Source organism: Pogoniulus pusillus, chromosome 6 (genome assembly GCF_015220805.1).
Source record: "Pogoniulus pusillus isolate bPogPus1 chromosome 6, bPogPus1.pri, whole genome shotgun sequence".
NCBI lineage: Eukaryota > Metazoa > Chordata > Aves > Piciformes > Lybiidae > Pogoniulus > Pogoniulus pusillus.
Window position 1 is genome coordinate 8,069,523 of NC_087269.1, and position 25,091 is coordinate 8,094,613.

The 25,091-nt window shown below is 42.7% G+C and overlaps 1 protein-coding gene across 1 annotated transcript in view; it reads left to right on the forward strand.

Annotated features, from left to right (window-relative positions):
- Positions 1-24,478, forward strand: part of CCDC186 (coiled-coil domain containing 186) — a 40,810-nt gene extending 16,332 nt beyond the window's left edge. Inside the window, 16 exon segments of the mRNA XM_064144346.1 lie at positions 863-989; positions 2,450-2,578; positions 4,141-4,353; positions 6,734-6,853; positions 7,393-7,497; positions 10,445-10,543; positions 11,422-11,508; positions 12,909-13,051; positions 14,289-14,544; positions 15,176-15,365; positions 16,871-16,951; positions 17,991-18,040; positions 18,043-18,082; positions 18,085-18,202; positions 19,232-19,451; positions 20,474-24,478. Of these exon segments, the coding sequence (XP_064000416.1) occupies positions 863-989; positions 2,450-2,578; positions 4,141-4,353; positions 6,734-6,853; positions 7,393-7,497; positions 10,445-10,543; positions 11,422-11,508; positions 12,909-13,051; positions 14,289-14,544; positions 15,176-15,365; positions 16,871-16,951; positions 17,991-18,040; positions 18,043-18,082; positions 18,085-18,202; positions 19,232-19,451; positions 20,474-20,557 (2,062 nt within the window). The 3' untranslated portion in view covers positions 20,558-24,478.
- The last annotated feature ends 613 nt before the right edge of the window (positions 24,479-25,091 follow it).

A 25,091-nucleotide genomic window follows, 5' to 3' on the forward strand; every position in this document is an offset into this window, starting at 1 on the left:
ATTATTAATTATTTTTCCTTCCAAATAAGGGGAACTAAGATGAAAATGTTAGTAATGGCATATTTAAATATCTTGTTCAGGTAAATGCATGTCTGCCAGAAGCTGATGCAATTAGTGGTCTAGAATGTTCACCATCTAACTTTGTCTTCAGGCATTTAAATATGTTTGTGACTTTATTCAGCAGTTCTGTCAATGTCAGTTCTGCATTTCATGTGTAACTATCTTCTATTGCAGTGCAAAAAGGTGAAAGCAAGTAAGGATCAGCTTCAATGCAGGCTTCAAACAGCTGAGTTGAAAAGAAACTGTTGCTAAAAAAAATCAGCTTGCTAAAGAGTATTAGCATGGACAATGCTGTAGTTACCTACTTTAGGACTTAAAAATTCAGGGCTCCATTTCTTACCAAGTTGTGAACTTCAAGGGCTCTTCATAGCAATCCATGTCTGAAAATACTGATACTGTATTCGTATCATCTGACTGCTGGAGTTACCTGACTGGAAGCTATTGTCTTATACAAGTACCTTAAAATGATCAACACTTAGAGTTCTGTAGTTGCATAGAGGTACCAAATATCTCCTGTCATCGACCATTGCAACCCCAAAATGCTGGAATCACTCAAATTCCACACAAGGTGCTGCTTGCTGGTTTGGAGTTAGGTTTCACATGCACAATGTAATTCTGCTTTGATTTCGTATGGCTTTGGTGAGTTTCATTAGTGCTTCTGATTTGCAGATTTCATTGGGACTCACAGATAAAGAGCAAACCCAATAATACATTTCGAAGTAAAGCAAACAAATAAAACTCCCCAGTACTGACGTACATTGTTTTAAATGCCTTTGTGTTTGTTGGTCTTTTTTTTTGACAGATTGATTAAAGAAAATAAAAAACATCAGGAATTGATTTTGGAAATTTGCTCAGAGAAGGACAACTTAAAAGATGAGTTGAAAAAACGAACAGAAACAGAAAAGCAGCACCTCAACATTATTAAACAGGTACAGATAACACATCACAAGTGCTGGTTAGTACCTCACATGTACATGTTGCCACTGTTTAACAAGTCACCCTTGGTAGCATAGAGGGACTTAACAGAGATCAAGTCCAACAACCCCTCTGCTGTTGACAGGGATATGTTATGCTGGGTCAGGTTGTTCAAAGTCTCAGCCAAACATATCTTGAAAATTTCAAGTGATTGGGGTATCCATAATTTCTCAGGGCAGTTTCCTGTTTCCTCCCACCCTTAGCATAGTTTCTCCATATACCCAATCTAAATCTACCCTCTTGAAGTGTTAGATTTTTGTATTGTTGTTGGGTAACACCTAGAGTTAAGATACTGCAGTGAAGTATCTAGGTAACACCTAGAGTTAAGAGTTTGCAGTGAAACACTTTGAGTTGTTCTTGTTAGTAGAGTGCTCTATCATTGTCATTTCTGAACTAGTGTTTTCCAATTGCTTCCAAGTGAATGTTTAACTGTACTCAGAGCTGTAAGTGAACTGTGCATGCATGCTTGCGTATGTAAAACTGTCTTTGTATGGGCAGTGATTCATTTGGAAAGCTGAACAGGATGTGGTTGACCCGTTGTGTAGTAACAGAAGCATTTTAGGTTGTTTTTGTGTCTTAGGTAGCAGTTTGGAATTGTACTAAAATGTAGGATCCTGACCTTGACATCTTGTGGTTTTGTACACCACACACACTCCACCACTGCCCACCAAAACCAAACCAAAGTAGCCATGGTAAGCTGGCTTTCCCCTAGCATGAGAGGATAGCCTCCAAGGCACAACTGGAACAACCTCTGGGCACCATTACATCCTATGTAGCCATTGCTTGCTCTTGCAATAGTGCTGCTGCTTCTTGTACTGGACTTGTGCAGCTGTGCAGTCAGCAGGCTCTGGGAAATGTTCCAGTTGAACATGGGTAAATTTATCTTCAGCTGGATCAGGTCTCTGACTTGGTTCAGTAGGCTGATTTAAAGGAAAAGAAAATGCACTGGCACAATGATTAAGTGCTTCTTTATTTGCTGAGTTATCTTTCAGTGAATGGACTCTCAGTCCAATTCACTATGGATGCAAGACTGCTTTGCTGGCACGGTAGAGGGTGTGGCACAGGGGTAGTAATGGGAAGGTGGAAGGTGCAGTGGCTTCAGATGGCAGCCACTGTAGCTCTGGCATCTTGGCATTTCCTGTCAGTCTAATTTTTGTGTGTAGTAAAGTACTGTGCCTTGTGTTTTACTTGATTTAGTCCATCCTCGGTCTGAGTGAAGATGAGAATTGTCATTTTTCATGCTTGAACTGTAATGCACAGCTAGATGTTGATACAAGTAGTTGCAGCTTGACAAGTGTAAAATACAAAGAAATATCTGTTAAAGCACCTAATTTGGTGTGAAATGTTCCTGCCCGTATGAAATATGATCCGAGTCTTACTTTCCCTATAATTATATCACAATGTTGTCTTTTAGCTGGAAGCAAGAATAGAAGAGCTCAATAAAGAAGTGAAAGCCAGTAAAGACAAACTTTTAAGTCAAGATGCAGCAGCCAAAAACACTATTCAGCAGTTGCATAAAGAGATGGCCTTTCGAATGGAACAGGTAATATGGAATACCTTTCAGTGCGGAGCATCTCATGAACTGACTTTGTTCTTGTAGGCAACTTGTAGCTGTGGTTATTAGATCACTGTGTTAGCCAGAGAACACAGACCCTATGAAGAGAGGCTGAGGAAGCTGGGATTGTTTAGCCTGGAGAAGAGGAGGCTCAGGGGTGATCTCATTGCTGTCTACAACTACCTGAAGGAAGATTGTAGCCAGGTGGGGGTTGGTCTCTTCTCCCAGACAACCAGCAACAGAACAAGGGGACACAGTCTCAAGTTGTGCTGGGGGAGTATAGGCTGGATGTTAGGAGGAAGTTCTTGCCAGAGAGAGTGATTGGCATTGGAATGGGCTGCCCAGGAAGGTGGTGGAGTCACCGTCCCTGGAGGTGTTCAAGCAAAGCCTGGATGAGGCACTTAGTGCCGTGGTCTAGTTGACTGGATGGGGCTGGGTGATAGGTTGGACTGGATAATCTTGGAGGTCTCTTCCAACCTGGGTCATTCTATGATTCTGTGAATTTCTTTATTGCATTCCAAACATGTGTTTATGTACCTTCATCAGAAGGCTACAAATTGTATTAAACTGCAATTGATCACATGTACTTGTGTTAGAAATGACATACTAATTAGCATAGACATACATCATATACTCTCAACAATACCAGCACTCTGTCTAAGCAGTCTTAAGTCAGCAGAGATAGGTGAAAACCATAGGCTCCAGTTTTATATTTGTTACACCATTCTCTAAGGTCATTCCAACCTTCTGTTCTATCTCAACTCAACACTTCTGAGCTCATGCACTCTCTCCTGTCCATGGCTTATGTTCCAGTGTACCATAATCAAACAATTCTGTAAAATCGCTACAGTTAACATTACTATTCCCAACAGTATGGAATTCAGCCCTTAAGGAAATCTCCCTTTGCTTGCATGTAAGCTAATCTTGGTTCCAAAGGAGCTAGAAACTAGCAGTGACTTTTTTTCAGGCAGGCTATTGCAAAACTAGTATTTTTCTCAACTCCAGCACGGAGGTTTTATTTTGCATTGTGTATTAATGAGAAGATTTTTTTTTCCTTCTTAATATCATATTCTGCCAAGAATTTTCTGTTGTATGGATTCAAATGCTCAGTGCCTGACTTTAATTCTTTTTTAATTAAAAAAAATAGTTGCTGCTGGGATAGGAAATTTGTACAAATAAGGCATCTGAATAATGGTTGTACAGTTGGATGTACAGATAAAGCATCTGAAGGATGATTGTGCAGTTGGCATGTGGATGGGGGAAGACAGAAGACTTAGGCTGCTACTAAAACTTACCAAACACAGTTCTTTCCTTCTCAGACAAAAATTTGTATTCAAAACTATTAATCTGTTGATAACTCATCTGAGCTGTTTGGCTGTGAAGCTGCAGCCACTCAGATATATCTTTGCTGTTAAGAGTAACTCCGGTACTTAAGCAGGAACCTATTTTGTTATGCTGCTGTATTGCAATACTGAAAATATCCCATGGAGTCCTATCAAAGCTCATTATGAAACACAAGATTGATTCATTCTGTTGTCCTATGTTTGAAGGCAAACAAGAAATGTGAAGAAGCACGGCACGAAAAGGAAACGATGGTGATGAAATACGTCCGAGGGGAGAAGGAGTCACTTGACCTCCGAAAGGAAAAGGAGATACTTGAGAGAAGAGTGAGAGATGCAAACAAAGAAATAGAGAAGCATGCTAATAAAATAAAACAGCTTTCTCAGGAGAAAGGAAGATTGCAGCAGCTCTATGAAACAAAGGTACTTTAACTATTTCTGCATGACTGAAATTAATGATTAAAAGCACCATCTGAACAACCTGATCATTTAGGTACTTGGTGAAAGAAACCTGTTTTCCTTTGGGGTCTTTAAATAGCTGTGTAAGTCTCTTTTCTTCAAGGGAAGGGAAAGAAGTTACTGAGGTCTTGCTGTCATCTTTTTGAAGTTCATTTTAACATTTGGAATATTAGTTCACGAAACATTGGTGTTTTGTTTTTTTCTGTTACAAATCTGAGAAGCCTGCTTGGTGCAGATGACTGATTGTGAGGGAGTTTCTGGCTTGTTTGGGTTTTATTTTTAAATGCTGTGTGACCTGAGCTAGATTCTGTGGTCCTGCTCTGGCAGGAGGATGGGACTTGGTGAGCTACAACTACCTGAAGGGACATTGTGGAGAGACTGCTGCTGGTCTCTTCTTACAGGTACTTGAAGACAGAACAAGGGGGAATGGCCTCAAGCTGAGGCTGGGGAGGTTTAGATTGGACATTAGGAAAAAAGTTTTTCACAGAGAGAGTGGTCAGGCACTGGAATGAGCTGCCCAGGGAGGTGGTGGAGTCACCAACCCTGGATGTGTTTAAGGGTGGTTTGGATGTGCTTAGGGATATGGTTTAAGGTGCATCATGTAGAGTAGGGGGTTATAGGTTGAATGATCATAGAATCATAAAATCAACCAGGTTGGAAGAGACCTCCACGATCATCCAGTCCAACCTATCACCCAGCCCTATCCAGTCAACTAGACCATGGCACTAAGTGCCTCACCCAGTCTTTTCTTTCCAACCTGGATGTTTCTGTGATTCTGCGGTCGATGGAGGTCCCTCCCAACCCCTAATATCCAGTGATCCTGTAATGGGGTTCAGTTATTGCAGGGTGTTTTGCTGTTTTTCCTGTGTCTTGACTCTCTTTTTCTATTCTACACTACTAAAAACTGAAGGTAAAGCAACAGGCATTTTTAGACCCAGTTAAAAAAAAATATAATTCCCACCAGGCTCTTAAATTTTTCAGGGCTTTTGTGGTGTGCTTCACAATTCTATTTCATGTGAAAGATTAAAAAATGAATTAGTAGGGTTCAAACTTTGTTTCAAGCCTCTTCTGAGCAATGCACAGGAGCATCGTTAAAAAAACCCACATCTTATTAAAAGTCCTAAAAATTACACTTCTGAAACAACAACAAAAAAGTCACCTCCGCGTCCTCTGACATGAACAGGAAGTTGGGAGCATGACTTTAGGTGTCCTAAACAAAACTTAACATACTCTCTGTCCTCGTAACCCCTGATGGTTGCAAGAGAACCTTACAGGAACTGCACTGCCCTCATATGGTGCTGCTTTAATTTTTGTTTTTGGCAAGACAAGCCTGTGACATCAAAAACAGCCTGTGGAAACTTAGCTTAATGCAGTGGTTTGTGGATACTGATACAGAAGGTGATGCCAGCACTGTGCTTAACATCCTTTCTTGACACAGGTTCTGATGGAAGTTGCATGCATTTTGCTGTCAGTGCTTGCACTAGGCTACATCTGCATGATGGGCAATACCATTCCACTGGTGCCATGGTTTTTGTCTGTAGCCTTGCAATACATGACCATATAACTTTTGAACTTCTTTCCTTATTCTTTGGCCAGAAAAAGAAGACTGCAACCTTGCCTGGGAGAGAGAGAACTCTAGAATATGCTTTGCTTTTAAACAGATCACAGAATGTAAGAGGTTGGAAGTGACCTCCAGAGACTTCTGAGTCTAACCCCCCTGCCAATGCAGGATCCCCTCGAGTAGTTCACACAGGAACGCATCCAGGCAGGTTTTGACAGTCTCCAGAGAAGGAGACTCCACAACCTCTCTGGGCAGCCTGCTCCAGTGCTCTGTCACCCTCACTGTAAAGGAGTTTCTCCTCATGTTGTGGTGAAACCTTCTGTTTTCAAGTTTGCATCCATTGTTCCTTGTCTTATTGCTGTGCACCATCAAAATAGATTGGTCCCATCCACTTGACACCCACCTCTCATTTATAGACATTGACCAGATCCCCTCTCAGTCTTCTCTTTTCCAGACTAAACAGCCCCAGGGCTCTCAGTTTCTGCAGGGGAGATGCTCAAGTCCCCTAAGCATCCTCGTGAGGGTTAGGGTTAGGGTTATATAAACTTTCATGTGTACTTACATTAGCGCAGCCTTACCTTGCTATTCAAACCAGAAAGCTAATGGTTTGGGCTTTTCCCTCTGTGTTATGGACTAAAGCAGTATTGAGAGCTCTCAAGTATATGCATGCTTTTGCAAAATACAGACATTAAGGGAAACAAACAGGCCTGCATTGGAGCAGAAGTCTTGTAAAAGCACTGAGTGATTTAAGTTGTTAATACAAAGTCTGTGAAACCTCCTTAGGACAGTGAAGCCACTCGACTCAGCAAAGAAATAGAAAAAATGAAAGAAGAAATCAATTGTCATGTTATCAAAGTCAAATGGGCTCAGAACAAATGGAAAACAGAAGCGGATTCACACAAGGTTAGTGAGTTGGTACTGATACTATGATATGAAAATGTAGTTAGAGGAATAGTTAGCTGCTATGCTGTTTATTTTTTATGTAGTATAAAAATCTGTTTCTAAAGTGATTCTTCTTTAATGTGAATACCTGCAGCAGAAGTCAGAATTAGTGTCATTAAAGATACTGATGCTAAAATGGAAATGCTGAAAGGATGTGAGAGGAGGATGCATGGGGGAGATTCAGTTTAATCTGGCAAATAACTTATTTTTTTAGTAAGAATTAACAGTTTAGTTCTTCTGTGGCAGAATGAAATCTATTCTCTGAAAGTTTGCATGGCACGTAGCCAAGAGATCCTTTTGTTGTTCTTTCAGTGTTGGAACAAATGAAATTGCATAAAAGGCTAGCTGAATGGAAGCAAAAGGGAAAATAATGCTGGGTGTATTTTTGGTTGTTCATTCTCTCCCTGTAGAAATAGGAAACTTTTTTTTTATCATGAGAAATGCTTCTCCCAGGTGAAGCTAAATAAATGTAACCTATGTCTTAATTGCTGTTTCTGCAGGAAACCAAAGAGTCCCTCAAAGACGCAATGACAAAACTAACTGAAGCAAAACAAGAAGCAGACCAGATAAGGAAAAACTGTCAAGAAATGATAAAAACTTATCAAGTAGGCACATTCTCTCAGGAGATTAAATTAGCATTTAATGTCCACATCTGCTGTTTTTTACCTTAAGATGTAGCAGGGAAGAATTGTGCAAGCTCCAAAGCTGAGATGATTAGTGCCTGGTTTCTGTACTGGAAAAATTGAGCAAAAGGGAAGATATTTGTCCTGATTCTCATGCAGTGTGGGGGTCTTCCTAGGTGTGTTTGGAATCATTCCATACTTTCCAAATAGAGAAGGGCTGGTGGGAGATGTGGTGGTCAGAGACTGTCTGAGGTGCAGTGCCCACGAAATGATAAAGTTTTCAATATGCAGTGAAGTTGGGAGGGGCATCAACAAATCATCCATGCTTACCCAAGACTTTGCCTTGTGCTCAATATAGTTTGGAAGGTTGGCAAGGGGAGGTTAGGAAGCAGATGGATTAGTCACACAGCAGGTTAGGTTAGAGAGAGAGGTTCAGCCCAGACAGAGAGTGACTCTGTTATCTATATTTATGTTCTTGTTCTTATACATCTCAGCAAGCCTATGAGCGAAGTAGACATCACCATTGTTGCCTTTTCACAGCCAGTAATCTAATTCTTCTCACCAAAACGTTCTAGCTAGGCTCAAACTACCACAGTGACAAAGAAAGGGGCAAGGATAACTTCCACTCTTTATTGCACAAGGAGGGGAATGTACTGACTAGAGATGAGGAAAAGGCAGACGTGCTTAACACCTTCTTTGCCTCGATTTTCTCAGGTTGTCCTGAGGATAGCTGCCTCCTGAGCTGGTAGGTGGGCTGAGGGAGCAGAGCAGCCTCTTTATAATCCAGGAGGAAGTAGTTAGGGACTTGTTGACTCTCTTAGATCCTCACAAGTCCATGGGCCCATATGGGATCCATCCTAGGGTGATGAGAGAGCTGGCAGATGAGCTGACCAAGCTGCTCTCCATCATTTATCAACAGTCCTGGCTCACTGGAGAGGTCCCTGAAGCCTGGAAGCTGGCCAGTGTGTTGCCCATCCACAAGAAGGGCCAGAAGGAGGACCCAGGAAATTACAGACCTGTCAGCCTGACTTCAGTGCCATGCAAGATCATCCTGAGTGCAATCACAGAGCACCTACAGGATGGCCAGGGAATTAGACCCAGACAGCACAGATTTAGGAGTAGCAGGTCCTGCTTGAGCAACTTGATCTCTTTTTGAGACCAGGTGACCCACCTGGTGGACATGGGGAAGGCTGTGGAGGTAGTCTACCTGGACTTCAGCAAGGCCGTTGACACTGTCTGCCATAGCAAACTCTTGGCCAAGCTGGGAGTCCTTGGCTTGGACAGGAGCACTCTGTGCTGGGTTAAGAACTGGCTAGAGGGCTGGGCTGGTGCTACATCCAGTTGGCAGCCAGTCAGTAGTGGTGTTCCCCAGGGATCAGTGCTGGGCCCAGTCCTGTTTAATATCTTTATTGATGATCTGGATGAGGAGATTGAGTCCATCATTAGTAAGTTTGCAGGTGACACCAAGTTGGGAGCACGTGTGGATCTGTTAAGAGGGTAAGAGGGCTCTGCAAAGGGACCTGGACAGGCTGGATAGGTGGGCACAGTCCAATACCATGACTTTTAACAAGGCCAAGTGCAGGGTTCTACACTTTTTCCACAACAACCCCAAGCAGTGCTACAGGCTGTGGACAGAGAGGCTGGAGAGCAGCCAGGCAGAGAGGAACCTTGGGATACTGGTTGACAGGCAAGTGAACATGAGCCAGCAGTGTGCCCAAGTGGCCAAGAAGGATAATGGCATCCTAGCCTGTAACAGGAATAGTGTGGCCAGCAGGACCAAGGAAGTCATTTTGTCCTTGGACTCCTTGCTGGTTAGGCCACACCTTGAGTACTGTGTCCAGTTCTGGGCTCTTCAATTTAAGAAATATGTTGAGGTGTTTGAACATGTCCAAAGATGGGCACCAAGGCTGGTGAGGGGGCTGGAGCACAGCCCTGTGAGGATAGGCTGAGGGAGCTGGGGTTGTTTGTCCTGGAGAAAAGGAGGCTCGCAGGAGACCTCATTGCTCTCTACAACCAACTACCTGACAGGAGGTTGTAGCCAAGTGGGATTGGTCTCTTCTCCCAGGCACCCAGTGACAGAACAAGAGGACACAGTCTCAAGCTGTTTAGGCTGAACATTAGGAAGAAATTCTTCACAGAAAGAGTGATTGCCCATTGGAGTGGGCTGCCTGGGGTGGTGGTGGAGTCACCATCCCTGGAGATGTTTAAGAGGAGGCTGGATGAGGCACTTAGTGCCATGATGTAGCTAATTAGAAGGGTTAGGTGGTAGGTTGGACTTGTTGGAAGAGATCTCTAGGATCATCCTCATTAATTCTGTGATTAAGTACCTGTAGAAAAGACTTTGCTGGTTTGGGGCTAATAGGAATATTTTAATGGGATAAATTAGTTGTGAAAAGAAAATAATGATGAAGTCCATATCATTCATTGGTTTGCTGAGAGGGATAGAAAGCCAAAATGTCAACAGTCTGTCTCACTCTGGTCTGGGATGCTGGATCTCTTTGCTGGATCCTCCCTCTGCTCTAGTACCTTTCCACTAATCTTGGCTGACACAAAACAACGTAAGCTTTGCTGCTTGCTTTGTTTGTTTGGGAAGGAAGAGAGAGAGGGTGAGGGGGTAGCTTTGAGCCCTTCTGGGCAGCTTTTTGCATCTGGGAGGGAGTTTGGATTTCTGTATTAATTCTAATTTGTATATAATTGTAAACACTTGTAAGTGTGTTGTCTGTATATGCTTGTAAATTTTGTCTCGCTGTAAATAGAGCTCCATCTTACTTCCAAGCCATCTGAGCTAGTCTGATAAATTTCAATAGTGTGTGTGGGGAAGTTCCTAAAGCCACCACAGAGACTCAGCCATGTGAAAAGCAATCTGTATGCTTATAAAACTAGAAAGGGGAACGTAAAACTCTGCTTATGTCTCTTCAATCCTTTCTAGGAGTCAGAAGGAATTAAATCAAATGAGTTGGATGCAAAACTCCAAGTAACTAAAGGAGAACTAGAGAAACAAATTCAGGAGAGGTCTGATCACCTGGAGGTAAGTATGTGGTGTGTGAAGACAACGGAGTTGGCAACTTAGTAGTTAAGAGGGCCACAAGTTTTTCATTTTGATAATCTTATTTTAAGCTGCTTGGAGTTATTTGCCAAACGTTTCTCTCTTTGGCCTGGCCCTACATCCCAGGTGTCTGCCTCCAGCCCTGCTTTTTGGAGAATGTTTTTGACTTCTTTCATTTATAAACTCTTTCTTTATAAGCTCTTTGATTTATGAACGTGAATGTTGCTGTAATTTAGCACAGAAATTCAGATGATAGATAGGCCTTTTTCTGGCTAGTATTTTGCCAAGCTGCATGGCAGGGAAGAGACAGCCTGTGTTCTGTGTAGAGATTTGCAATGCCAGAAGCTAAACTCTCTAATGATTTAGTATCTGCTCACAAATCACATCTGCATATGCCATCTTGAGTTAACCAGGTGTCAGTTTGCTTAGAGCTTTCCCCAGGAGCTGTTGTGTCATAGGTCTGTACACGTAAAACCAGAGTGTGTAATCCCATTTTTGTTCTCAGCTCTTCCAAGAGTAAAGAAGCTTTTAGGTTTGGCTTTGATTTTTTGAATGAGTGGAACAACCCTTTAGGGTACCTCTTCTGCCTCGTGCCCTCTCAGCTGTTAGGGTGGCCTAGGGTTTTTTTTGAGATCCCAGGAGATCACACAGAAATATTCAGGCTGGAAACAACCCTCAGGATCACCAAGTCCAACCGCTATCTCTACTCTGCGAGGTGTACCCTAAACCGTATCCCCAAGCACCACATCCAGAAGACTATTTTAAACACATCCAGGGTTGGTGACTGAGCCACCTCCCAGATGTGCACGGATGCCACTGTCCATCTAGATTTCTTAAGGAGCTTCTCGCTCTTCAAAAAGGTGCATCATGCGAAAATCAAAGAGCTGGAAGACTTGAAGAGAACATTTAAAGAAAGCATGGATGAGCTTCGAACACTGAGAACAAAGGTAAAGTGCTTCATGGGATTGCAGTGAGGCTAAAGGCACGAGGTTGGGTTGGAACAAGACTGTATGCAGTCTGTTAATTGTATTCTTCTTTTGGAGCAAACAATGTAATTTCAGTATCTTAAAGGGGCTTACAAGAAAGCTGGGGATGGAATTTTAACGATGTCAGGTAGCGATAGGACTAAGGAGAATGGAACAAAGCTAGAAATGGGTAGATTCAGACTGGATGTTAGGAAGAAGTTTTTAACCATGAGGGTGGTGAGACTCTGGAACAGGTTGTCCAGGGAGGTGGTGGAAGCCCCATCCTTGCAGGTGTTTAAGGCCAGGCTGGATGAGGCTCTAGACAGCCTGATCTAGTGTGAGCTGTCCCTGCCCATGGCAGGAGGGTTGGAACTAGATGATCCTTGTGGTCCCTTCCAATCCTAACTGATTCTATGAATTAGAAACTGGCTGGCATGAAACTAGAAGGGATATGTAACTTGTCTTTGGGTAGCTTTCTTAGGGAGTATCAGCTGATGCATAGGACAACAGCATTTTGTTTCATACTGTGCGCCTCGTTTAACTGAGAAGTTCTGAGCAACTTGTAAACTTCTACCTGTGAAGTTAATTTTGTAGAGACATCTGGCAAGGAATATGTGCTAAAGGTAACTTCTGAAGGGTCTACTCATTAGCATGCAGTCTCTTTATCCAGAGCCAGAATTTAGCTCAACTAGAAAAAGAGAGGAAAATATAATAAGGGATTGTCTTGGTAACTGGAAAAAGATCATAGAATCATAGAATCACCCAGGTTGGAAGAGACCTCCAAGATCATCCAGTCCAACCTATCCCCTAGCCGTATCCAGTCAACTAGACCATGGCACTAAGTGCCTCATTCAGGCTTTTCTTGACCACGTCCAGGACGGTGCCTCCACCACCTCCCTGGGCAGCCCATTCCAAAGCAAATCACTCTCTCTGGGAAGAACTTCCTCCTAACATCCAGCCTATACTTCCCTTGGCACAACTTGAGACTGTGTCCCCTTGTTCTGTTGCTGGTTGTCTGGGAGAAGAGACCAACCCCCACCTGGCTACAACCTCCCTTCAGGTAGTTGTAGACTACCTGATGATGCCTTTGGATCCTTTAGACCATGAGACTAATTAGTTTTGTCCCCAAACTCAAATTTAAGTCAGTCCTACTTGTTTGGGGGTTTTGTTTGATTTGGGTTTTGTTTGTTCCCATTTTTTTTTCTTGATTTTTCTGACAGTACTTCACCCGAAACACTTGAAATAGTATTCTGAGTTACTTTGGAGCCACCAACAAATAACACAGGAGCTCTAGGCATCTGATCAGAATAATTCAACTCTGCAGCTTGGGAGAATAAATATTTTCTGATGTGTTTCTTTTTCAAATTTGATTTCATGTTCAGGTCAGGTGTCTCGAGGAAGAGCGTTCAAGAACAGCAAGTGAGTTATCCATGTACAAAGATATTATTACTAGACAGAAAAATGAAATTGCACGTTTGCTATGCAAAGCCAGAACTCTAGATCATCTACAAGATCAACATCAGAGGTACAGCTGTGCACTTTGGGGAATGATTTGAAGAGTTATCTGGGATGTGGAGAGTTTCTCTTTATTGAAATTATTGATGCTTTAAAATGTATTGTAATTTGAGGAGCCCCTCTCCTAATTTAAGTGCTTTTTCTATTCTAAGGCAGTGTTACTACTACTGGAGGCAGCCTTCATGGCCTTTTACAAGATGAGAGGATTGAGATTGATAATCTCAATTCCACATTTGTAATGATTAAAATGAGAAGTGTTTGCCAGCACAGAATCACAGAAACATTCTGGTTGGAAAAGCCTCTCAGGATCACCAAGTCCAACTGATATCCCTACTCGGCAAGGTTCACCCTAAACCGTAGCCCCAAGCACCACATCCAAATGACTTTTCAATACATCCAGGGTTGGTGACTCCACAACCTCCCTGGGCAGCCCATTTCCTAATGTCCAGTGTAAACCTACCCAGTCACAGCTTGACGTCATTCCCTCTTGTTCTATCCCTGATTACCTGTGAGTAGAGACCAGGACCAACCTCTCCACAGTGTCTTTTCAGGTAGCTGTAGACAGCAATGACAGCTCCCCTCAGACTCCTCTTTCAAAGTAAACAGCATCAGTTCCTTCAGTCACCCCTCATAAAATTTATTCTCTAGGCCCTTCCCCAGCTTTGTTGCCCTCCTCCTGCACTCACTCCAGCACCTCAACATCTCTTTTGTATTAAGGTGCCTAAAACTGAACACAATACTCAAGATGTGGCCTCAGCAGAGCAGAGTACAATGGGACAATTGCCTCCCTACTCCTGCTGGACACAACATTTCTAACACAAGCCAGCATGTTCCTGAAGTCACCATACTGCTGTCCTGGAGAAGCTCAATACTGGAATGTTTCCCCAAATCTGCTTATGGAATGACGCTTTCATTAGGTTTGCAGATCTACCTCTCATCTCCAGAATCTGGTTCTGAGATTTTTGTTGATACACTTTAGTAAAGCTCATGAAGTTCAGTACAGAGTTTGTCTTCCTTGAGGAAAGTGAATGCATGTTTCTGTCACTTATGCACTACAACATGCCAGGAAACAGCATTTACAAACTCCCTTGGCAATTAAAATGATCTAGTGACTAACAGATGCCCCAGGTTCATTAACTGTACTTCTGCCTTACTTGGTCTTGACCCCAATGCTTTTATTTCAGCAAGGCTTTATATCTTCAAGCACAAGTTATCCCTGATACTACACAATTTTTCTGTTTTGACAGAGCTGAACAAGAAATCAGTGCTTTAAAGGAAGAAATTGATGGTTCCAATTCTCTGGTTGCTGATCTCCAGAAGGACATTGAAGGTAGTCGGAAAAGAGAATCTGAGCTATTGATATTCACTGAAAAATTAACCAGTAAGAATGCACAGCTTCAGTCTGAAAACAATTCCTTGCAGAGCCAGTTGGATAAGCTTTCTTACAGTGAAAGAGAGCTGCAGAATCAGCTGGAATGTGTTCAACAGACTAAAGATGATCTGGTGAGTACAGTGTACACCTTGTTTTCTATGCATCAGTGAGATGTTGGATACCAGTAAAGGTGTGGCACACAAATTGCACCTTATGTCTTTGCTTGCCTGACTGCCATTTCCTATTGGGTTTGGCAATTTGATAGAGTAATACCAGGGACATAGGAACACCTCACATTTTTAAGGGGAAAGAAATCCTGAGGCACATTGCACAGGAATGAGAGGGTATTACCCTGTTCTTTCTGACTTTTGAGAGCACAGAGTCGTTCTGTGTGCAGCTGCCACTGAAACAGTAAAAAGGTTGTACTTTGTTTGTGACATTTATTACTGTAAACTGTTTCTTGGGTCGTGTTTGCACTATGAGATAAGTGTAGTTTTTAATACTAGTGTAACGTGACTGCAGGTACAACTCCGAATGGTGCTGCACTGCATCATGTAGATGCTTTGGAGGTCATTCAGGAGTCTTACTGCAGCACTGCACTGTGCTGCTTATTCATTTGCAGTGGAAGTGTTTAGCCCAAGTAACGAATGTAAAATGCGAGTGATTCTCAGGTGGAAAGTGCAGAGTTAGGGCTGTGAACATCCAGTACAGTTAGCCTGGAATTTTTTTGCATACAGCTGAAAATCAAGCTTTTAATTTCAGGCCACCAAGTTACAGAAGGAGGAAGATCAGCGAAAGGTGGAAGTTGAAATGTTAGAGGCTCAGCTAGCTTCAGAGCAGAAAAAACTGACAGTACTGAAGACCTGTGTGGATGAACTGAAAGATGAGCTGGCTACCCAGAAACGCAAGCACGCAGCAAACCTGAAAGATCTCGCAAAACAACTTCAGCTAGGTTGAATTTTTTTTTCAGATATGAATCAGTGCATCTCTAAACCCCTTTATAGTGTTTGATTGAGACTAGGGTCCTGTCTGTGTGTGCACAGACTGTGTCTGTGTAGTTCTTCAAACTTCCCCAGTCCCTTATAGACAACGAAACTGAGCGAGCAAGTTAGATCTTGTGGAAACTGCAGTTACAGGAAACAGGCCTTGGAGTCAATTTTCAGTCTTAAATATAACTTTTGAAAGTGGCTAAGATGTAAAAGAAAAGAATTACTTCAAAAGAGCATGATCTTTGTTCCCATGTGTGTGACTACTGAACTGGCACTGTGGGTGGATATGTGTCCTGGTCTATATAAGAATATGATCAAAGATTGCTGGGTGTTTCCTGGCTGCTGACTGTATCAGGAATTGCTGATAACAACTGATATTTTTGTTTTTAGTTTAACTTGAACACTTGTATTTTAAAGACTGATGTGGAGAGACCAGTGACTAACATTGTCAACACACAGAAGTCATTAGATAACCCAGTAATGCATTCGCTCTGATTGTGAATAGATTTGAATATAATCAAATCTGTTTGAAATGTATTTGAAAGGAGAGATGCTGTTGGCATTATGCAAGACAAGTTCCTTGTCTGTACACACATGAATAGCTGTGCACTTTCCCTTTTGATCCCTGCTGAATGAGTGGCGCTTCTGCACAAGCACTGTACTCAGCTTCTAGTAGTGATAGTTTTGAGAGCCTGGAACAGAGATTGTAGAATAGAATCATAGAATTGTCAGGATTGGAAGGCACCTCAAGGATCATCTAGCTCCAAGCTCCCTGCCGTGATCAGGGACACCACACTAGATCAGGCTGTCTAGGGCCTCATCCAGCCTAGCCTTAATCTCTCTGGGCAGCCTGTTCTGGAGTCTCACCACCCTCATGGTGAAGAACTTCTTCTAACATCCAGTCTGAATCTACCCACTTCCAGTTTTGCTCCATTCCACCTAGTCCTATCACTACCTGACACCCTAAAAACTCCCCAGCTTTGTTGTAGGCCCCCTTCAGATACTGGAAGGCCACAATAAGGTCTCCTCAGAGCCTTCTTTCCAAACTGAACAGCCCCAACTCTCTGTCTCCAGAAGGAGACGTGCTCCAGCCCTTTGTTCATCCTTGTGGCCCTTTCTATCATCCAGTAGTCATTTACAAAGCAGTCCTAATCAAAAGTAAAATCAGGTTTTAGTCTTAAGTTTTCAGTCAGTCCTGACATACCCCCTTCATCTGGCAGCTGCTGTAGAGTGTAGGGATCATGGTAAATGTTTCAGCCAGGTGCTTCATGATCAGGAGCTGGGAGAGGAAAGGGGATGCTCCTTGGTTTTGGAGTTGTTTTTACTTGCTACCATTATATTTTCAGTTGTTAAACCATGTTAAAGTAGTGCAGTTCCGAGAGGATTAGAGTTTTTGTATGTTTTGTAACACTGTGATTTTTGAGGGTTTAATCTGCTGTTGGTAACCATCATTTTGTTATGCTCTTAGCACGGAGGAAATTGGATCAGATGGAAAATTGTAATTATGACAAAGAAGTCAGCAGCATGGGGAGCCGTTCCAGTTCATCAGGTAATATATAGCACGTGGTGGGGCTGCCAAAACAATCTTTCCATCTTAATAAGGCTGCTGTGGTGTGCTGCCCTGAGCCTTCATCTTTCTGTGGCTCCTGCATATGCAGTGTGTGGGCAGCCTCCCATTGAAGCTGACAAAATAGCTTCCAAGCTCCAAAATGCATTTGTCTGAATGCAGTTCTAGATGCTCATTGTGGGGTTAAAGTTTAATGGTTATACATGTTGTTTCCTTTTAAATGCCTACCTTTTGTTTGTTTGTTTCTTTTAATGTGTGGGGGAAGGTCAGAAGACTCCAATTCATGGAGGACCCTCTTAAGTGCTGCCAGAGACAACACAAAAATGAGCAGTGGCTTCCAACGTTGTTTAATTGCACTATTGACAGTTGCTACTGTGTAAATGATAAATCAATCAGTTTGTATAGAAGCATCAGTGTATTGGAGTAAAACTCATTACTTACTATCCAGTTCAAAGTGGTTATCATCAGCACTGCAAACAACAGTTGTTTTCTTCCTCCATGCTTTTGGGTTTTAAATTGGGTTAGCTCTGTCAAAGTATCCTCTAATGTCACTGTATTAGGGAGATAAATACTGAGAGAGAAGAAAGAAAGAGAAGAAAATCCTCAAGCTCTTAGTGCTGCAGTGTTGATACATTGGACTTTTGTCAGCCTCTACAGTTTTCATGGTGTTATAATTATAGGGGACTCCATATGTGGGATATCAGCTCAGTCTTGTGCAAAGTAACAAGAATGAGCAGGAAGACATTATATAGGAGTAAGAGTGACTGAACCAAGCACACTTAAGCTTAAATGAGCTGTGCCTGCGCTATAGGGGGCTGCACTGCTGTCTCAGCGTGTGTGATTGGAACGGTATAGAGACTGTTTATATAAAACTCTACTGACATAAAAAGGGAAACTGCACATTCTGCTGAAGAATTCCCAGGCTTACTGCAGTCTAATGAATGCATGCACTGCACTAGGGCAGCTGTTTCACTTGGTCTTAAAGCAGAAAGAGCTCTTACAAAATAGGGTATGTTGGCAGGGTCCCTGAATGCGCGCAGCAGCAACGAGGACCGGTCACCTGAGAACACATGGGTCTTTCAGTAGCTGTGGATAGCTTCCCAGAGGTGGACAAGTCATCTTGGTTGAAAGAATACTGAGGCTACAGAAGGCACATGCCTCGAAAAATGAGAAGATGGAGTTTATGGAGGATCATATTAAGCAAACTGTGGAGGAAATCAGGAAGAAAACAAAGTAAGTTCAGTTCACATAGCTTTTCATTTTGAACTGGTGCACTAGACAAGGATTCTGGAGTTATGTAGAACAAGAAACTGCCTAATGAAAGAGTTTAAACCAACACAAAATACAGCAGTGACAGATCTCAAAGGTGAGATTAGCTTAGGGTTGTTTTGGGTTTTTTCCCTTTTTATTTTTTTCCAGCAATTATGCTAATTGCTGGACTGTTTATTACTCAAGAAGAGCAGACTGGAGCAAGTGTATTTTTTGGTAGCAGAATAGTCACCATGTGGCTGATTTGAGGTGGACTGCTGCCACTGGCTAACAGAGGAGTGTGTTCTTTTCCTGTACTTAAAAGGGTGCTGATTGCAAGTGTTTGTTTTGGAAGGAGAATCTGCACAATTCCAGATGGTGGTCTGGCATGCACAGCAAACAATGTGTCTGGGCCAAAGGTGGTTGGGATTTTATATCTGAGAGAAGATTCCATTTATATGGAAATCTCATTTTACAGGTTGGTGTCTGTAACCTCAGTTAGAAAGGGAGGAAATCATGGCATATACCTTGCTTGGGTGTAGCCCTTGCTTAATGAGCCTATACATTTATGCCCATCTGGTACCACTTCATAGAACACCATCACAGCTTGTGAAGGTTCTTGAGCAGAGACTGTATAATTTTTACCTCATCTGTAGAAACCTTAAAGATTCTCTGTCTGGAGTCCTTAAGCAAAGCAAAAGCAGAGGAATTTTTAAGCTAACTTTTTGGCTCCAGTAGCAATGTTATTTTCCCTAAATAGTTCTGAATATGTAAATCTTGCACATTTTAGTGACTCTGTAGCACTTCTAATATCCCAGGTTTTCCTCTGGGCTGGAAATTACAGGAGCTGATTTTTACTGCCTTTTCAGTAGTACAGCACAGCTTGAAAATAAAATCACTCATATGTGAGGAATCAGAAATGACTTCCAGGTCTGACACTTCAGCACTTTGTAATGCTATGATTATTATTTGTTAGTTTTTGGTTTATTCTTTTAATTCTCTTTTTCACCCCAGAATTATTCAGAGTTATATTTTGCGGGAAGAAGCTGGAACACTATCATCAGAGGCCTCTGACTTCAACAAAGTCCACTTGAGTAGACGGGGTGGGATTATGGCATCTCTGTACACATCTCAACCCACAGACAGTGGCCTCACATTGGAACTCTCCTTGGAAATAAACAGGAAACTGCAGGCTGTATTAGAAGATACATTACTGAAAAATATTACATTGAAAGTGAGTAGCTGTGCCAGTTCTTCAACATCTTGTAGTTCTGAGAATACTGCCTTTGGAGAGATGCATGCTGCTCAGAGAAGGGGGCTTTTCAGAAGTCAGCTCATTGCAAATAGCATTAGGTCAAAGTTGTGTAACATTGAATCATAGAATGGTTTAGGTTGGAAGGGACCTCAAAGATCATCCACTTCCAACCCCCGGCCATAAACAGGGACACCTCCCACTACAACAGGTCACTTAAGGCCTCATCCAGCCTGGCCTTGAACACCTCCAGGCAGGGAGCAGCCACAATCTCCCTGGGCATCCTGTGCCAGTGTTTCACTGTCCTCACTGTAAAGAACCTCTTCCTAACATCTAGTTTAAGTCTCCCCTCTTCCAGTTTAAACCCATTACTCCTTGTCCTGTCATTACAAGACCTTGTCAATAGTCCCTCCACAGCCTTCCTGTAGGCCCCCTTCAGATACTGGAAGGCCACTCCAAGGTCTCCTTGAAGGCTCCAGAACTGTACACAGTCAATGCTAAACCTCCATTCGGAGACCCTCCTGGAATGCTGAATTAGTGGGCTGCTTCTTGAAATAAATTCTAGGCTGCCTGTGCATTGGGTGGGAAAGGGCCTCTATGCTTTTCTCAGTCATGTGGAGCCAGGGGCAGGAGCCCTGTCCCTGCAGCAGGGTGTCCTTTTGATCTGTTGAAGCAGCATGGCTGCTGCCTGGCAGAGAAGGCAGGCTAGGAAACCTTGCACAGGCTGCTAGCCAGACTGCAGTGTGCCACAGAAACTGGAGATCTTGTGCTGCAATCATCATTCCCCTTGAACACTGTGCTTTCTAGGCAGCCTGTAGGATATGAGGACCTGCCAAAAAAAAGACTTGCTGAGAGCTTTGCATCCTTTATTGAAATTACCCTGTTTGTTCCCAACTCCAGTCATTCACTCTGGTTCTGGATACTTGAAAGTATCAATCTGCTGACACAAATGGTAATTTTAACTTTTTGCTGATGGACTCCTTTTTTTGTCTCCCCCTCCAAAGGAAAACCTTCAAACTCTAGGAGCAGAAATAGAGCGGCTTATGAAACACAAGCATGAACTGGAGCAGAGAATAAAGCAGACATAACTAGAACTCTTATGGAATTACCAACAAAAAGATGAAGAAAAGGCAGACCACTACAGACCACTGCTTTGGACATTTCTCCTGACATTTGATTGCCTGCTAGCACAAGCAATCTGGTGTTTTGCATAGACAGCCTTAAACCGTCCAGGCTGCCCTTACTCGTGTGAGTCAGTGTGTAGTATCGGTGTGGTTCTGTCTGCTCAATACCAGCCTGAGGTGTTGCTGAGTTCCACTACACACTACATTTATCTAAAACCTGTATTTGAAATGGCCTACAGCAACTTTGCAGTGCACACAGTTGTTGGAGTGAGTTGCAGTGAGGTTGTAATTTCTGCACTCTGTAGTTAATCACTCTCTTAATGATGGACCTTGACAAAAACAAACCTACATATTTCCTAGTTGCTGTTGAACATATCAAGTGTTACAGAGCTTAAAGGGCTTTCAGTCATAACTTCCTTTCTTGCGTTTTATTCCTGATGTTTAGGTTGATGACACATGGAAAAAGGCTTTGTGACAAAACTTTGAGTTTTTAAGTGGTGGCCATGATCCTGCATATTTTCTGCTTTAGATGAACATTCAATTGATTTTTTTATTGAAAAGAAATGAAACAACAGTAAAACTAAGGGGTTAGGAGACTTTCTGACTCAAGTTGTTGAGTATGTGGAGCTGAAGCATGTCCCTTCAACAGTTCTGTAAGCTCTTGATATTCAGATTTTTGATAGCACATCATTGGTTAATAAAGTTCTCTGGCCTACATAATTGGCAGCATTTAAAACATGGGAGATTTAGCTGCCCAGTGCTAGATATGTAGTGGTAGACATCATGATTGCATCTGTTTTCAGATGATGAGAAAATCTGTTTTCAAAGGCAAGTGGAAGGTAACTGAATGTTCTCATTAGCTGTGGCTAGAACAGCTACTGAGAGTAGTAGTAAGAAATGGGAAATGGATTGCAATGGGATTTTATTCCATTGGTTGGACAGGGAAAGTGGCACAGAAATCTGTGTGACTCCTTAATTTTAATGTTGTGGATAACTGGTTGGTCAAAAGAGCTCAAACTGAGAACTGTTACTTAGCCCTTCAGTGGTTGAGAGGGATGATAAAGGAAAAGTATCAAGGTGAGAAAATTTTGATTAGTCACAGCATCATGTTCATATTTTAGTTCCAGGATAAGCAATTTACAGGCTCTTGGATATCTGTATTCCAGCAGTAATTACATAAAAATCTGTATTTATTGACTTTTGACCCAAATCAATTGACCAGATCATGCTGTAAATACATACTTTGGGTTTTTATTAAATACTTGAAGAACTTCTTATAATGAAGAAAAAATTCAGTCTACCTTTACAATAACAAATGCTTTAGCTATTTTAATTAGAAAAGATACTTGGGGGATGGGGGTGGGGGAATCTATCTTACAGCAGGCACTATTTGCCTCCTAGACCAAACAAGAGGCCTGAATCCTGCAGCACAAAGGAGGATCACTTAGTAAAGCATCTTGGTGACTTAGAGGTGTGTAGTCTGTTTCTATGTGCCACTGAGTTACTTGAGCTTTGCAGTGAACCAAACTTAGCAAAAGGGCCTGATTTGGTTTGAGTAATTTGACTCAAGAGGGTGAGATTTGCTTACCTTTTAAAGTGAAGAGTATCTCTGAAGACCCTTTTGGGATCAAGACCTGGTTTGTAGTCCAGAGAGCTACAAGAGTCCTGGATGGCAGATCCCTTTAGTGTCAAAGGGTGAAGTACTTCCTTGAAACAGGAGGGTGGAAACAAATTCTTGAAAACCTGTCTGAGCGTTGTAGAAACTGTGAGCCTTTAATCTGGGTGGGGTTTTATACATATATTTTTCTAATTCATGAGAGGAGTGGTGATCTGAAGTGTTAGGGAACTGGGACCAGTCCAGTCATGTCATGGGACTACCTCTGCTTTACTGTTCAGTAAGGTGAAGAGGAAAATACCTGGCACTGCTGAAACAGATTTGTCACCAGCTCCCAGGAGGTCAGCAGGCAGTTGTTTGAGACTGAACTAGACCACCTGCTGAACAAAGTGTTTAGAACAATGTTGCATGTCAAAACATAGCTTAGCTCTTGTATGTTTGTGTATTCATGCTTTAACAGAGCAGATCTCTGGATATTTTCAGGCATTCAGCTGAATGACTCCATTATTTTAGGTACCATGTTAATACTGTAATCATTTAATGTATGTTCTCCAGATATGTACAGTGTGAAATGAAGGAGAAGTGCGGTGCAGATGGAATAAGTGCAATGACATTGTGAAAATTCTTACTTCTTTTTGGCATGTTTGTTTCTCCTTTTAAGTTAGCTGTCCTCCTGCCCTGCTGGAAATGCTGCTTCTCTGTAGCACTAGTGACTTCTCAAACTTCTTTTTTCCTCCCTTGGTTATGGAGACACACACAAAGCAGCCAAAAAAAACCATGATTTGTTGTATGCGGTGTTTTCATGGACCAAAGTCATCATATGTAGGCATTATTTTAAAGAAACCTAATGGAGGTAGAAATATTATTCTAGCTCCCACCGTAGCAAATGACTCTGTCCAGTAAGCTTGAAATGTGATGAATGCATGACACTGCTTGGCAGTGCTGCTCATTTCTGAGAGGTGGTGGTGTCTTCTGCCATGAAAATGTTGCCAACAGACCACCTGCCTGTTGTTTCCATGGGGCAGGTTGTCTGGAGTGCAGTGTTGTTGGTGAAGGGAAGCAAAATACATCCTTTGAGAAGGTGAGCACCAGCTGGTGCGGAGTGGGTGCAAGGCTTGTGTAGCAATCACAGTTCACTTACCCTTGCTTGGAAACTTTCTATTAGGAACCTGAGATTTTTGCTGGTGCAGAGCGAGTGCAAAGTTTGTGTAGCAATCACATTTCCTTTACCCTTGCTTGGGAAACTTTCTCTGAGGACAGTTTTCAATCTCAGGTTCCTAATATAAACTGAGTTTTAGAGAGAAACTGATTTTGAAGGCAGCCTGGAGCAGTTAGCTACGTACCTGTCACTGAAATTCCATGTCAGCTATACGTGTGATTGCCACAGGCTCTTTTGAAAGTTCTGAGCTTGTAGCTGGTTGTATGCTACAGGGGTTAAACACCTGTTTCTTAATACTCAGGGTGCTCTTTCAATTCAAGTATCACACATCCAGATGTTGTAGAGGCCCTACAGGAAAGCTGCCTATGCTTTTTACCCTCTGTAAAATCCAGCACTGTCGTTGCCTGAAGCCAAACCCTCTGAACTGAGGCATACTAGTTTATGCTATAGAAATCACTGACTTTCTGCCACACAGAGTTGTGCAATGAGTTTTTTCTTTTTTCATTTTAGTCTCCAGAAAACAGTGGGGATTGGTTTTGTTCCTCACATCACTTGCTCACCATCTTCACTTGCTGCTGGCAACACCTGTGCTATCTTCAGCTAACAAAGCTGAAGTTACTCTTTCGGAGTATTTCTCATTACAATATTTTAGTGCGTACCTGAAGCGATAAAAATAGACCCGCTCTCCCCGCTTCCACTGAACCCAGCGTAAAGCTGACACCCGAGTTTGGGAAGGGGTTCAGAGCACCGGGCACATCCGAATGGGCTGTCAGCGGAAACGGCTGCGGTGCCGACCGCCAGCAGTAGGTGGCGCTAGGAACCAGGTTGGCCGTGAGCGGCCGAGGGGCTGGCGGCTGCGTTGCAGAGGGAGCTGGGAGGCGGTGGTGGTGGTTAGAGCTTTTCCTAAGCTGGATGGGGGCTTCCTTCCCATCGTCGTGTTCTGACTTGAAATTCCGTTCAATCTTCCTCTGTGTGGTTGTCTGAATATTTGCAGAACGTCGTGTCGATTTGATTTGTAGATAGCCGTTTCTGTATAAAGATTTTTGACTATCTCACTGTACTTTACGTCTATATTGGACTTTGAAATAATAAAACATGCAAATGTACGAAAGTGTGGCTTGGCTCTTGTGCTTTTTAACCGTTGATTTACCGCTCCGCTAACTCCTGGTTGCACTGACAACTCTCTCTGGGGAAGGTCTGTGGAGGTGGCAGCAGGGTTGCTCTGTGATGAGTGCTCATCTTTAGGATTGGGAGATTCCCTTCTCCACAGTGCCAAAAAGTCCCTTGTGGGGCTCGTGGTCATCTTTAGGTGTGGGAGATTCCCCTTCTCTCAGTGCCAAATGTCCTTGTGGGGGCTCGTGGTCATCTTAGGTGTGGGAGATTCCCCTTCTCTCGTGCCAAAATGTCCTTATGGTGCTTGCAGACAAGTACTCTGCTAAAAGCTGCTTAACTGCCAGCAAACTCTTGTTGCTGGTATGAGTGGTGAGAGGACACAAAACCCCCTCCTTTTGGCTTCCCCTCAAGTGGTTGTAACTACAGATACTATGGTCTGTGACTGGGGGATGTTGCTACTCCTGCAACATGTACCTTCCTGATGTACTGTCTAAAGAGGTGGCAATGCCTCAGTACTCCTGTCAGTCTTAACCGCAAAGCCAGGAGAATGGAGCTGCATGGCTCATACTGTGCTGCATCTCATGGAAACTAATGCAGCACAGCCTTCGCCT